General features: G+C 36.1%; 2 protein-coding genes across 3 annotated transcripts in view; one reads left to right on the forward strand and one right to left on the reverse strand.

The window, feature by feature from the left end:
• The window catches only part of LOC100646738, a 124,148-nt gene that overhangs the window by 6,130 nt on the left and 104,700 nt on the right, over positions 1-13,318 (forward strand). The gene's annotated exons all lie outside the window — the stretch shown is intronic.
• Positions 7,407-9,859, reverse strand: LOC110119205. Its single transcript, XM_020862627.2, has 3 exons — positions 7,970-9,859; positions 7,645-7,838; positions 7,407-7,555 (listed from the first exon to the last, which is right to left on the reverse strand). Exons 1-3 carry the CDS (start codon positions 8,661-8,663, stop codon positions 7,490-7,492), a joined length of 954 nt encoding a protein of 317 aa, XP_020718286.1. The 5' UTR covers positions 8,664-9,859; the 3' UTR covers positions 7,407-7,489.

Consider the following 13,318-nt stretch of genomic DNA (forward strand, 5'->3'; position numbering starts at 1 on the left):
AGAAGGGCAATTGTATGCCTTATGATGCTATAATACTGTTTATTAAAATTACCAATATTATTTTTAAAATTGATTTCAGAATTTAATATTATCGATGCTACGCTCGTTGTAATAAACGGTCTTATGGAAGTAAGTCAGTTCTCTAAGAATTGAATATTAATGCGAGCAATGAAATCGCGAAATTTATAGAAAGTGAGGTTGATCATTTCGCCTTCTGGGAAATTCACACAGCTTTCATACCTTATATACGTGGCGCTGTAAAGCGTTAAAGTTACAATCAAGAGTTCCCGGAATTAACATTTCACTAAGGAAAGTCCAGGATATTTGAAATATGAACCACGTACTTATGGCCTTCAACCTTTAGCTTTCTATAAGCCTACGCAATAAGCTCGACCAAATAAAATCCCCAACGACGTATAAATCACGAGCACGGTCGAATACACGGTGGCACGGCTTATGGGGCACACAAAGAGGGTTACGCGTAGCGTCCACGGCGCACCGTCGTGTTTAAATAGTCGAGGTAACTAGGCCCGTCCGTTCTACTTTCCAAACAGGGCTCTGACTCAACGACGAGATTGTTTTGGGCAAAGAATCCGCGCAGGGTCTCCGACGTTCACCCCGACTTTGTCGAGACGCCTGTGCTCCCTCGTTGCGAGACGCCCACCCACGCATCGCGGCATCGCCTCCGGCTGCCGTTGCATATAGGGTGTCGTGGAAGTGCATCGATCGTCGCACCGAGAGCTTTGTGGAAGACACGACCTCTGAAATCCTTCACGTGGGATAGGTCTGGAGTGATTTTAATACGCGATATTATTCAACCGCCTTCGAGCGACCAAGCAGAATACTCCTCGATCTCATTCACCAACCCTATTCTCTATGTACGCGCCGATGGAAGGGTGACTAGTTTTTAATTGAAGCACCGCGTAAAAGCCGGTTATTTCGTAAAAAATTAACTTGCGTGCTGGTGCTTGTCGTGAATGGATTTTTTAGTTGTTCGTCGATTGCCGGAGAAATCAGTAATTTTTAATTGTTTCGCGTTATAGAGCGGTTGAATATGGATACTAATGATATTAATTTCTTGTTTATTAATTGTGATATTCTTTATCGATTTTGTCAATTGATCTAGGAGTCAACTTATTATTTAAAAGTGTTCGTTGTGTTGAGTAAATTAGAGAATTTGATTATCTAGTGATCAATTTCCTTCTATTTGATTCTATTGCTACGTTTTTACCAGAAACAACGCATTTGCTATGAACAAGTTAACAAGTCCTTTTTTATTTAATAACACGTAGTGATACAATTAATAAGCTACAAATTTTTTCTGTAGCATGAACGGAAAGCTGCCATTCTTTATAAATTTATACATAAATAAACCGGAATATAGTTCGTTCTAAAGCTTCAACAATTAACAACATGGATATTCAAGATAGAGATAGTGACAAATATATGTTCCATGACAAACTTCATTCGGTCATATGATCAGTTTCATTCATCTGGTTTTACATAAAAGCAACTGTACACAGTTAAGAAGTTGTAAGAAGACTAATTCACCTTTTTGTGCTGATTTCCACCGACGATAATCCGATTCGTCCAAACTTTTTCACGATAGAGCTTAGCATAGCGCGACCATTTCACGATTTAATTCAGAACGTTCTCGTATTCCACGATCTCCTCGTTGCGAGACAACCGCGATTTACGATCCTTCGTGCTTCGAACAGGAATTAACGTTTCAATCAGAAACATTACTTTTTTGGGAAACGCGTTTCCCGGGTACTAAAACGCTCGTTTTGAGATCCGACAATCGAAGTCTTCTGTTCTACATAGCGAAATATGAACCTTGAATGTGGTAAAAGAGATAATCGAGCCCATAGGCGTTGACTTTTCATTTTCCGGTATGTAATCACGAATCGTAGATTGAAATTGCAGATATGAAAGATGTTTTACATTTATGAACAAAATTTTCTCATCGTTTATATCGGCGATGAATTTATACTCATTTTTACAATAATCGAAAGTTAGATATCTGGGAAAGAATTGGAAAATACCATTTCACGTCGAAACATATCCACAGGCTAATTATTTATTATTATTTTGTGTGGTATGATTAAATCGAATGAACCATTTTTTTATCAAGTTTATCGATGAAAATATTGATGCATTTTTTTTCTTTTTTTAGTGTAATTTATATAAGCTATGTGAGTGTACTCATTTAGAAAGTTTGTATATATGTAATGTTTATCGGTTTTTCGAGAGACGATAGGTGCTTGCACTTGACAAAATATTTTCTCATGATCTGCATACATCAAGGCATGCTTGTTTAACTGCGCTAGCATGCAAACAAAGGGTGGGTTAAATTACGGCACGAAGGTGTGCACAGTGGATTTGTGTCTCGCATATTTGATACAAGTTGTGATCTTTGCTAAAAGAATCTTCCGATATAGGTAAATCACATTATCTTCTTAATATCAGGATATCAGAATCGAATTTTTCTTTTCAAATCATTATATAATACACAATGTTTTCACTTTATAAAAATTGTTAACTTTGTATTCGTGTTAAAAGAAACGGATATAAGGAGAAGAAATCAATGGCGTATATATAATAAAAGTTTCCACGTCGAAGAAATACTTTCGTCTGTCGGAAATGAAACGTGGGATGGAAAAATAAGTTTGAATTCCGATCACGGAGATTACGGAGCGTTTGAATTTTGTATCGTGTAACTTTTCAACTTTCTCGCGGTGTAAAAAAGTTCGACAAAGATGCGTGTGTTTCGATCCCCTCGAGGCTCTCTCCTTGCGATTGTAATCGACGTGGTGGCGATGCTTTTTCCGTCGAAGGCCATGAATGAAGTTTCTATTCGTATGCGTTTCACCGACTCGACCATCTCATTCACACGTTAACGCGATGCGTTTAACTCACCGCGCTGTCGTATCGATATGCCATTTGTTTCATGATACCGCACCGTCGCGTCGTAAGTATGCAACGTACGCGTCATTGCTTCTTTCGTATGGTGTTCCTCGAGGTCGGAACGCCTATGTGATATCGCTTTGTTCCATATAGCAACTTCAGTAAAAATTCTTCAAGATCATTTCAATTTTTTTTTTTTATAGAATAATATCGATGTTACGAAGTTATTTTACAGCGAAATAGTTTCTTTAAATTATCTTCTTAATATCACGATATCAGAATCGAATTTTTCTTTTCAAATCATTATATAATACTTAATGTTTTCACTTTATAAAAATTGTTAACTCTGTATTCGAGTTAAAAGAAACGAATACAAGGAGAAAAAATCAGTGGAGTATATATAATTCCTCAAAGAAGTATTCGCAAAATAGTATTGACACGATCTTATCGAGAGAAAATGAACGCGACCGTGTACCACTTTTAGCGTAATTATGATTAGCTGAAAAATATAATTCTTTTTTCAACGTTAGAAGTTCCTAAATTTTTTATTTCATGATATCTATATATATATTTTTAAATGAAGTCTAAATGAATTTTCTTAAAAATTAAATTGCACGATTATTAACAACAGAAATTGTCGCATTATATAAATAACACTTATTTTCTATACAATGAACATTCGATATGTCTACTCTTTCAAAATATTTTGGCAGAGCCAAATTTAAAATTTCGAACGCTGCCAGTAAATAGGAAGAGCCACAGGGGAAAGTTAAATGCTGACCTATATTACAAAGTGTAACTTTCTTTAGGTCGAGTATCTCACGTTATGGAGAACTCTTTTCCTAGCCTTCTCTTATTATGCGCTTTGTAGGATCTTCACAAATATATCAACTGTGAGATCGTACAGTACCCGGTGAAATTAGCTACTAATGTAACTCCTTAAGAACGATCTTTCTCTCGTCACCGGTGTATAGGTATGTATTTTTTCCCTCTTGCATAAAAATGAAGTCTGGAACAATGGAATTTAGATGGAACTTGATATTTTCGTTTTATTTCAAGCGATTCGCGGATATCGGTTGAACAATTGAAGGAAACGTTGATATTCGTTATTCAGAAATAAATTTCGGAACTTCGCCACGTTGTTCTTTCGAGACACGTTTATCGTTGGACGTTGAAGGGACAAACAACTAGCTTCGTTCGTCGTTATTTTTTCATCGCACGCGGCATTCCGTCCATTATAAACACTCGCCTGTGTTCTGTTCCTTTTCTTTGACTAGTGGAATTTTTACCAATGGAGCGTGGAGTTGGAATGACGAGCTCCATACGACTAACCTTGCAAATTAATTTCGTATAAAGACAGTATCGAATATCAAAAAATAACATCGAGTACATTTTCAGATCTCTGAGTTTACGTATTCATCTTTTTTAAAGTTTCTTAAAAATACTATCAAATATTTCACGTAACTTTTATCTTTAAATATAATTAACATAATTGCGCCACTTGAAGTCGCATATTAATTTCGAAAAATTTCCAAATTTGTTAAATTCTAATGTTTCGTTTCTATCTTATCTCAAGTTACCGTAGTAAACATCTACGTATCCACGTTTTATTTCTTCTCTCTGATTTAATAGGATGTTTTCCAATGGAATATTTTAAAATGATAAACTCAAAATGATTAGTTTTACAAATTAATCTGCTTCAAAATTTCCATAAGATAATATTAAATATTTGCCTTGAATATTTTCCGTGGACCAAAAGTCGCAGCATCCAGTATAAAATTAATTTAGAGAACATATTTTCAAAATATTGAAATATTTTATTCCAATCTAATCTCAATATTAGGCACATTAATTCTTTATTAAACTACATTTCCATTGCCAGTAAGAGAGACTTATAATCAACGCCAAACGATCAATGTCGATTAGCAAGGGGCGTTAAGTTGACCGAAAAACCGTGCCGGAAGTGCCGTCTGGTAGGATGGTTTTCCGCTCCACTGATTTCCTGTTTCTTCGAGGTCTTCTTTTTCTTCGGTACCGACGACACGTACGCTGCATCTCCATTCGTAGGTATGTAGTTTCTTTCGCGTTCGATAATCGTGTATTTTCTACACACATAACTGCACATGTACACACGTGTAACACCGACAGTGCTTGTCTCGATATAGCTGTAGAATCACTAAAGCTTGGAATAGGAAACGCGATGTGAGAGGAATTTCTAATTATCGAGGGACTGTGAGAAGGTGAATCCTGTGGCTACGAAATCGGATTTATCCTTGATTTGACAAACGATGTCCTATTTTCTCAAACACTTACCGCGTTCCGCTTAATTGAATTTAAGTATAGTAAGTTGCATCTGGTTATGTTGCAAGAATGTCTGCTATGTTCTCCACCAGTTGTTGCGTGGTATGAGCGATAAACGAGAAAAAACTTAAGATTTTCACGAAACGTGCAGTTTTTCAGCAAAGATAAAATGGTTGCTTTTGCATTTTGTGATACAGGATCGTCCTTCTTGATGTAGGTTAAATTTTATTACTGTTGATTAGACTAATAAAAATTGTTAAATTTTTTCAACGATGCATTTTTATATCGTAATACTTCCTAACTAATATTTTGTATAATTTGTTCCGAGTGTGGTTTTATTTTGCAATTAAAGTTCGTTTCCCGATAGTAATGTTATAGTATATTATATCCATAATAAATAAGTTACTTGAAATTTTCATATTGGAAATTAGAAATTATTATTCGTTTAATACCAGCATTCGATATAGTTCATATCAAGCGATGTCTCGTTAAAATCTTTTCATACAATCATCATTTTTATTCCTGTAGTATGTTAAAAGATACATGAATTACAAAAGTTCTGTTTCAAAGAGAACATTTTATTATGGACGTAAGTCTTGACTACATGGAAATATCTTCATGATTTCAAGGCGATCTTTGTATTTATAAATGAAACTATACATTTTGCTTTAGTTAAGCGTTTAGCCCATTTCAAGCAAATTTACTGACTTGCGATACGTATACATGTACACAGAAAAGTAGTACACTTTCGTGAAACAGTATCCAAAACACCTTGGTGTAAATAAAATTTCACTTGCTTAATTCTTGAAATACCTTTCTTTTATCAAGAAGACATACAATTTCAAGTGACTCATTTTGTACACTAAAAGTTCACAAATTTACAAGGAATGACGCAGAATATTCGATACAGCGTACAATGTGAAACACTTTCAACCGTCTGCTCGTGTTCATTTAAACGAACAGAACGTGTAAGTTTGGACGTGTCGCTATCGTAACTGGCTAACAATCGAAGCATTCGAAACGATTTCGCGCGACCAGCAGATTATGGTTGGTACTCGCGGGTCTTTTTCTCGACAATCTGGCAGATACAAAGCGCGTGTAGTCGTTCGAGCCGAACACGTAAGTGCAACTCTCCATCGACTTATGCACTCGACGCGCCCAAAGGGAAGCGAATTTGCATACAGAGAGCGCAATGAATTCACGACTTTGCGACTGCGACACAAAAGCTTCCCTTGTCCTGTCGAAGAACGTGAGTGCAAATTTCGTCTACCCTTGCCTGCTCCTTTGCGTAGTAGGTAGAAAATGTTCTTGGAATCTATGGTTGTCTTGTCAATTACTTCAACTTATTAATCGGATCTTCCTTTAACCAGGAACTTCCACATATAATTACGAAATTAAAAATCATTAAAGACACATTAATTTCAACTACATGAGCTTTAGTCCTTACCAATGAAGGCTGCAGGTGAAAGATATGCAATCGAAAAAGTGTAGGATCCTTAAATGTTGAAACAGATTAACAATTTTCTCGAATACTGTTTGAATAAATGAGATTTAATACGAGAAAAGTAATGATTTCATTATTTGAAAATTCTATTATTCGTTTCGTTAGGATTTCGTTTTTCATATTTTTTGAAATCTTCAATTTCACTTATAAACTTGCAACACTTGCTTGAGGGAATTGATCGTTAAAAGAATTATTTTCTTTTATTTGTTTCAAATTTTTTGAATCATGATCATCTTCAAATTTCTTAAGTGCCACTACGAGTTTTTCTTTGCTCTCTAAGACGTTCTAAGATGCTATAAGATCCTTGCTCATTTCTTAATTTGGTTATGATGCATGTTTTTGCTAGGTGTAAGTTAATATTCAAGAGTTTGGAGGTACTCTTGTTCTCAATGTGTTATGAGTATCAATCTCGTAGCGTATGTTTTAAGTCCAACTTTGTACACAAAGCACGTCTTTCATGTTTGAGAGCAGCACTTTGAGCTTTTGAGTAATTCACGCAGGAATGACGCACTATGTGTACTATAAATAAATTTTTTGACGCTAGTGTTACTTAGCTCGGGTGGAAATATCAAACACGACGTTTCTATATTAATCTTCGCTCTGACAAATAGAACGTTACGCTCTCTTATTTACGAATCTATTATTCAAATTAAGAGAGAATATATACGTACAGTATGGTAAAAGATACCATATATTGAATTCATATATTGAAATTTATTTAATTTTATTAAATTAAATACCATGATATAATAATAATAATGATAACCTTCCTGTTAGTTAAGCAACAACTTCATGAATGATTTCTCTGGACGATTTGTGGCATCGACATTTTGGGATCGCCTGCTATTAAAAATATTTAGATTGTTAAATATTCCAAATTTTTATCTAGATATTTAATAAATTATAATTCTAAACATGTTAACGAAACGAACCTCAAAGATTTCGTGAAATTCATTCGATAATACAATGTAGATGAGCGAGAAAATAGTGGGGTACGTCTTGGCCATGAAATAGAGTCCCTCTCTCTTGTCGTCCGTGCAACACGATGCCTTAGGCAGTAAGAAATTAATCGCTCTAGCCAGTCGATATGGTGTTCGTATCAATAGGAAAGCGACTCCGATAACCACTGAAAAGATTTGTTTTTACTTTTAAATATGTGAAAAAAATTAATTCACGATTAATCAGACACTGTAATTTCAATCTTTCGTCTCTCACAATTTTTATATTGACTTATAACCTGACGCCCAATTTACTAACCTAACATAATATAGTGCTTTAGATTTTTCATTCTCCACTTTCCCTCGATTTTTCTCAATAAATACAATTCGTAAATAATCAGAGAGCCTAAAGCAATTGATACGATCAACGGCATAGTGATAAACATGAACGTGAAACACACGTAAATATCCGCCATATCCTCTTCAAAAAAGTCATATATATGGAGCCCAATAGCAAGTGAAATAATGCACGAACACCAAATCAACAGAATACCTTTAATAGCATTTTTTTTCTTTAATACTACGTGTCCAAAAGAGACGTGCTCTTGAAAGATACTAATATACAACATGAATACCAAAACCGAAAATGTGATAATAGAAACATCAAAGCTGATCATCAGCACGTAATCCATGTTTAATTTCATGTTTATATCGAAGAACCATTTAAGCACCTCTTCCAGTGGTTCTATTAATATCACCATGTTTGAACATGCGAAGCTTATGATGTAAAAATTCGGAGACGTTCTCGTGGACGATTTAGAAACGATCGCTAATATAATTAAAAAATTCAGACTGGTTCCCAGAATTAATAACATCAGATTTATCAGTCGTGCGTCAGATAGCGGGATACTTAGAGTGATGACATTGATTTTCGTGGGGCTTCCCCTTGGTGACTTCGTGGTCACAGGAATTACTTCCACGTTTAGAAAATGTGACAAATTTGGTGTTTCCATTTATTCTGTCGTTCGGCGTTTGTACGTAAAACTTGCTTGAAACTGAAGGCTTAACTTGGCTTTGTTAAAATTTGATCAACGTCATTACGTGGCTGTTAAGAAATGGCGGGATTTTTCGAGTTTCATCACTCGCGAGTTGTTCGAACTAACACGATGTTTGGAGGATGAAATCAACGGGTATGCGTCTATTCACGAGTCGAGTTAACACTGAAGAACAGGAAGAACAGTAGATAGAGGTCTCGTTTTTAATATTTTTCACGTCCACTCCCACTTGGGAATTTACTATTCAAAGACAACATGGGAGAGCTGCTGTGGATTGACCATGAGGTTGGTTGACACGCGATATTCTCATTTTATTAAGTGCTCCGTTTTTCTGAGGTGAAATTAAACGTGGTATTATTACCGTTTAATGTCCACTGTGAATTGTGATATAGTTTATTCTGTAACTTTTGATATATTCAAATTTTCACACTGACTTCCAAAAATCTGATATATTCAGTTTTCTTATATCCACTTGTATCACGCGAAGATTCGTGGCCAGAAAGTGCCACATAGTCGCAATTTATTCAGTTATCCTGGTAACATTATATATATATTTCTTGAATATTCTTCAAATTACTCGTATTACACGAAGATTCATATAACGTGGTCGAAGATTAGAGTCAGCGATGATCCTCGTATAACATAGTTCTTCAGTTGCATGGTTTTTAGAAAGCTCCTTCTTCTTCTTATTTTTCAGCTTCACTTTCAATACATAACGTAGGTATTATTCTTTGATGTTGACTTGTATGCTGAATGGTATACAATCTGAGAGATAGAATTTTATGCTCTTTTAAAAGCCGTTAAGTTGCTAGCGTATAATGCTCGTGTAACAGGATCTTAATAAAACGCTACGTGTTTTACTATTATTCAAAATGGAAATTTACAAAAAATCGAATTCGTCTGTTTGACTTCTAACTGATTCGTACCACGGTATATATCGTCGCGATATTGATCGAAGTGTGGTTTCTAAAAAGTCTAGCGCTTATCGCATGCTACGAACTAAAATCGAGTAATTTCTAGGAAAATGAAATTAATTCGTTTAAAATGTTCATTTCTCGGTATGTTTCGTTAAAATATCGATCGGTGTATCATCAAGTCGGCTTTATCCATTGCGTTCTAGCGTTCATCGCGCAGAATATACCGCGGCGGAACCCTTGACCCTGACACCGCGACTGGAGGAGATTCGTTCTCCTGCCAGTAACGACTCGACAACCAGTGACGAAAATAGTTCTGCACGAGTAAATCATGTCTCGTCCGACACATTTATCCGTTGAGAGAAGGAGAATCGTACAGCCGAACAGAACGGGACAGAGAAAATATAGCCTCGCATTCGACTGCATATTGCAATAAGAGATGTATTTAGAAGAGAAGAGAGTCGATGCTGTCTCTCATTGTTGGCAAATGGCCATGTGCGTAATATCGGTCAATATTTGGCCCTGATGGATTTGTCGTCGAATTTGTACGCGAAGAACATTCGCGACAATCGTTCCTTCGAAAGTGGGACGATTTGACTGTTTCACCTATTGTATGCTAACAATAGATGCATTTTCGCGAGGAAAGGAGAGTTCGCGGGATGCTCAGGCTCTTCTTGAATCGCGACTCGTGAAAGGATGCGTCGAACTCAAGGTCGGAAGATACGTGAGAGAAAGGAGTTAGGTAAATGCTAATCTTTTCTCGCGTTACGTTTACAACCAGGTGTAAATTATAGGATATCGTTAGGAATGTTTATTTTCTAGTATAAAAATTATAGTAGCTGCAGCGTAAGGAGAAATACCTCATTGCCTTTTTTTATCAAGTAAGTATCCCGACCTTTGCGAATTACTTTTTTTGTAGACGTACTTAGGGTACGTTTTATGTTATACTCTGAAGTATAATATGTAGCATTTAGACCTTTCCTACTTCGATCATCGAGTGCTTATTACATCTTCTCGTGTAGTTTTCCTGAATTTTTGTCAGCCTTTTCTGTCAATAATTAAGTATGATAGAAGTAAAGAATTTTTTCCTCAAATTTCCCATAAATGCGCAAGTATCCACGGTATAGTAACAATTTCGTATTTACTTCAAAGGAGATCCTTTTAACCTCACTTTGTTTTTTCGAAATCAAACACCAATCATTTCGACGTCGATTTTTGGAAGACCCTTCTCACCTTTTCGCTTCACGCCAGAAAACGCTCGAACCTTCCCTCAATAGTCGGCGATTACAGAATCTTTCATGGTCGTTTCGTAAATTACGAATTTCGTGTTGGCGTTCTTGTGTTCACGATGCCTGGCCTCTCGCGCGTTTCGCACTTTCATCCTTGGACCAGGTGTGTGGTTCAGTTTTGTGGGTTCCTCCATGTTTTTTTCTCCTTGCTTTCGTCTGGTTGGATCGGGTTAGGGGCCAAATAAGTGCAGTGGCAGGGCCAGGGCCAGGGCCACAACCGGTTCGTTGGTTGGCCATCATTACGACGTAACTCAAGCGACCTCGTGGAGCCTTCGGACAGCACGATAATCAGGAGGCTGTGTATTATCATCACGAACGTCAGCATTCTTTCGTATTATCATCGTCAGGCTTATAAAAGCATAGTACGTCACGGTCAGCGTTGAATTTAGCCTGAATTTTGTTGTCTGTGTGTGTTTGTATAGTCAAAACTGGGCGTCGCCTTTGTATTAGCGTCCGATGCATATTTTATCTTTTGATTGTAGATAGTAGACAACGGTGAGCGTGCAAATAGGGAAAGTCCTTATTTTAAATTCACATTAACTTAGTTGGTAATTATTACTTGCACCAAACAAAAATTTGAAAGTATATCTCTACTCGGAGTGCTTCAAAATGTAAAAAATGTAACGTGTTTCGTAATAGAATTAAATGAATTTATATGTACGTGTTTTCCTACTTGTAAGTATACCATTGTACGTTTATCATTATTATGTAGATTTTTAAATAAAATCCAGCATTTCTTTTCTCGGGAAGGATGTTCTAAAGATTGAGTCCAATTCGCTGGATCTTATTTTTACTTTTTATTTTTTCACTGTTTCGTGTAGGAAGGAAAGTAGTATAAAAAGACAGAAAATTGTATGGTACTGCGGAAGAATAACCTGGTATTTAGAAATTAGCTCTATTCTTTTTTTGTGAATGATCAACTGGAAGATACAGGCTAGCTTGGTCTACGTTCTCGAACAATAGAATGAAATGTATATTACCTAATAATGACACACAGGGTAACATTAATCGAACTAAAATACGTTGATGTATTCTTCAGTTAATTAAAAGATGCAGTACTTGGCTTAATTAAATATTATGTCAGAAGGACGTAGAATGAAGTTGAAAATAATTAAATAACCAAATCCTCGCAAACGTATTAAAAATCAGTGTTCGTTGTTTTTATAAGCTTCGTAATTTATAGAATGAGAATATAAGCTCATTTTCACTAAGTAGGTTTAATCGTAGCTTGATTGCGGTCTTTACTCAAACGTCACGCACGCACGAAGCTACTTATTCCACCGTTTTGACCTGTTTCGTGCAAAGTTAATCTATGCGATACTGAATTATTACGTGCACGATGACATACCGAATGCAATATCACTTAGTACTTTTCATGTCAATCATTTAGTTGTCACGCATTTGCTTGTCTTTTGGTGTATTAACATCTAATTTCAACTAATTCGCTTTCAAAACGATAAAACGCAAATTTGGAAATTGAATATATCAATTGTGATAATATAGTAACACATATGATCCTAAGAACATCAATTATCGATAAAACACGTTAACGGAATGAATCAACCATCTGATTCGCTCTATTTTATATAAGATAAATTAAAACATCGAATTGAAAGTTCAAAACTTTTTCCACTAAAAATAAAAATTCTTAGCAAAGAAATTTAAGGATGAAAATTTGCATGTGCATCATTGTCAGTGTGTACATAAGCAAAATATCCCAAAATTACATCCTAATCCGACCCAAATACACAAAATCGTCCGAATTATCGTTTTGATCGAACGATGCTAGGGTTGAAGATTGAAATAAATAAAAAATCTTAATCTCTTTTATCAAATATATTTATCAAATTATATCAAATGTATAATACATATTTCTCTGTACATACCCTACACATTTTGCATAAAACTTTAATTTCTCTACAACCTGGTATAAGAAAGTCGTAGAGCGTTGAAATTTCCTAAAAACACCGCAGAGTGCCAAGAATCGCCATAAGACGATCCAGTGTTGCAAAGTATCAACATTGTCTCGCGAATGAAATTGTTTATCCGTGCCAGAGGAATGCGAGGCGTGCGTTAGTCACGAGCACAAAACGTTTCTATGCATTCGATATCACAAAAGAAAGATTGATCGCGAGTGGACCGCGTCACCGCAACCTCATGCTGGTGCGACCACTTTGCTGCCGCTTGGTCCTCTTGTCAGAAGAGCTCGTGATATTTTACGCGTGACCGGTTCGGCGAGTTTTTCCCGAAGATCGCAATCGCGATGCGCAACTGGCCAACATTCGATACTCGGAGCTCAGGTGCATCGTCAAAAAATTCGCGCGAGCGCACCCCCTCAAAAACGCTCGTAATCCCGCGAGACACGATATGTCCCACAAGAAAAGACAAAGCTTATGCCATATCTGGCTGT

This window comes from Bombus terrestris, chromosome 4 (genome assembly GCF_910591885.1).
Source record: "Bombus terrestris chromosome 4, iyBomTerr1.2, whole genome shotgun sequence".
NCBI lineage: Eukaryota > Metazoa > Arthropoda > Insecta > Hymenoptera > Apidae > Bombus > Bombus terrestris.

Coding starts and splice junctions, on each gene's coding strand:
- LOC110119205 (XM_020862627.2), bottom strand. CDS start 8,663: ATGGAAACACCAAATTTGTCACATTTTCTAAACGTGGAAGTAATTCCT. Junction 7,839..7,969: donor AAAGCACTATATTATGTTAG/GTTAGTAAATTG, acceptor AAATCTTTTCAG/TGGTTATCGGAGTCGCTTTC. Junction 7,556..7,644: donor AATTTCACGAAATCTTTGAG/GTTCGTTTCGTT, acceptor TATTTTTAATAG/CAGGCGATCCCAAAATGTCG.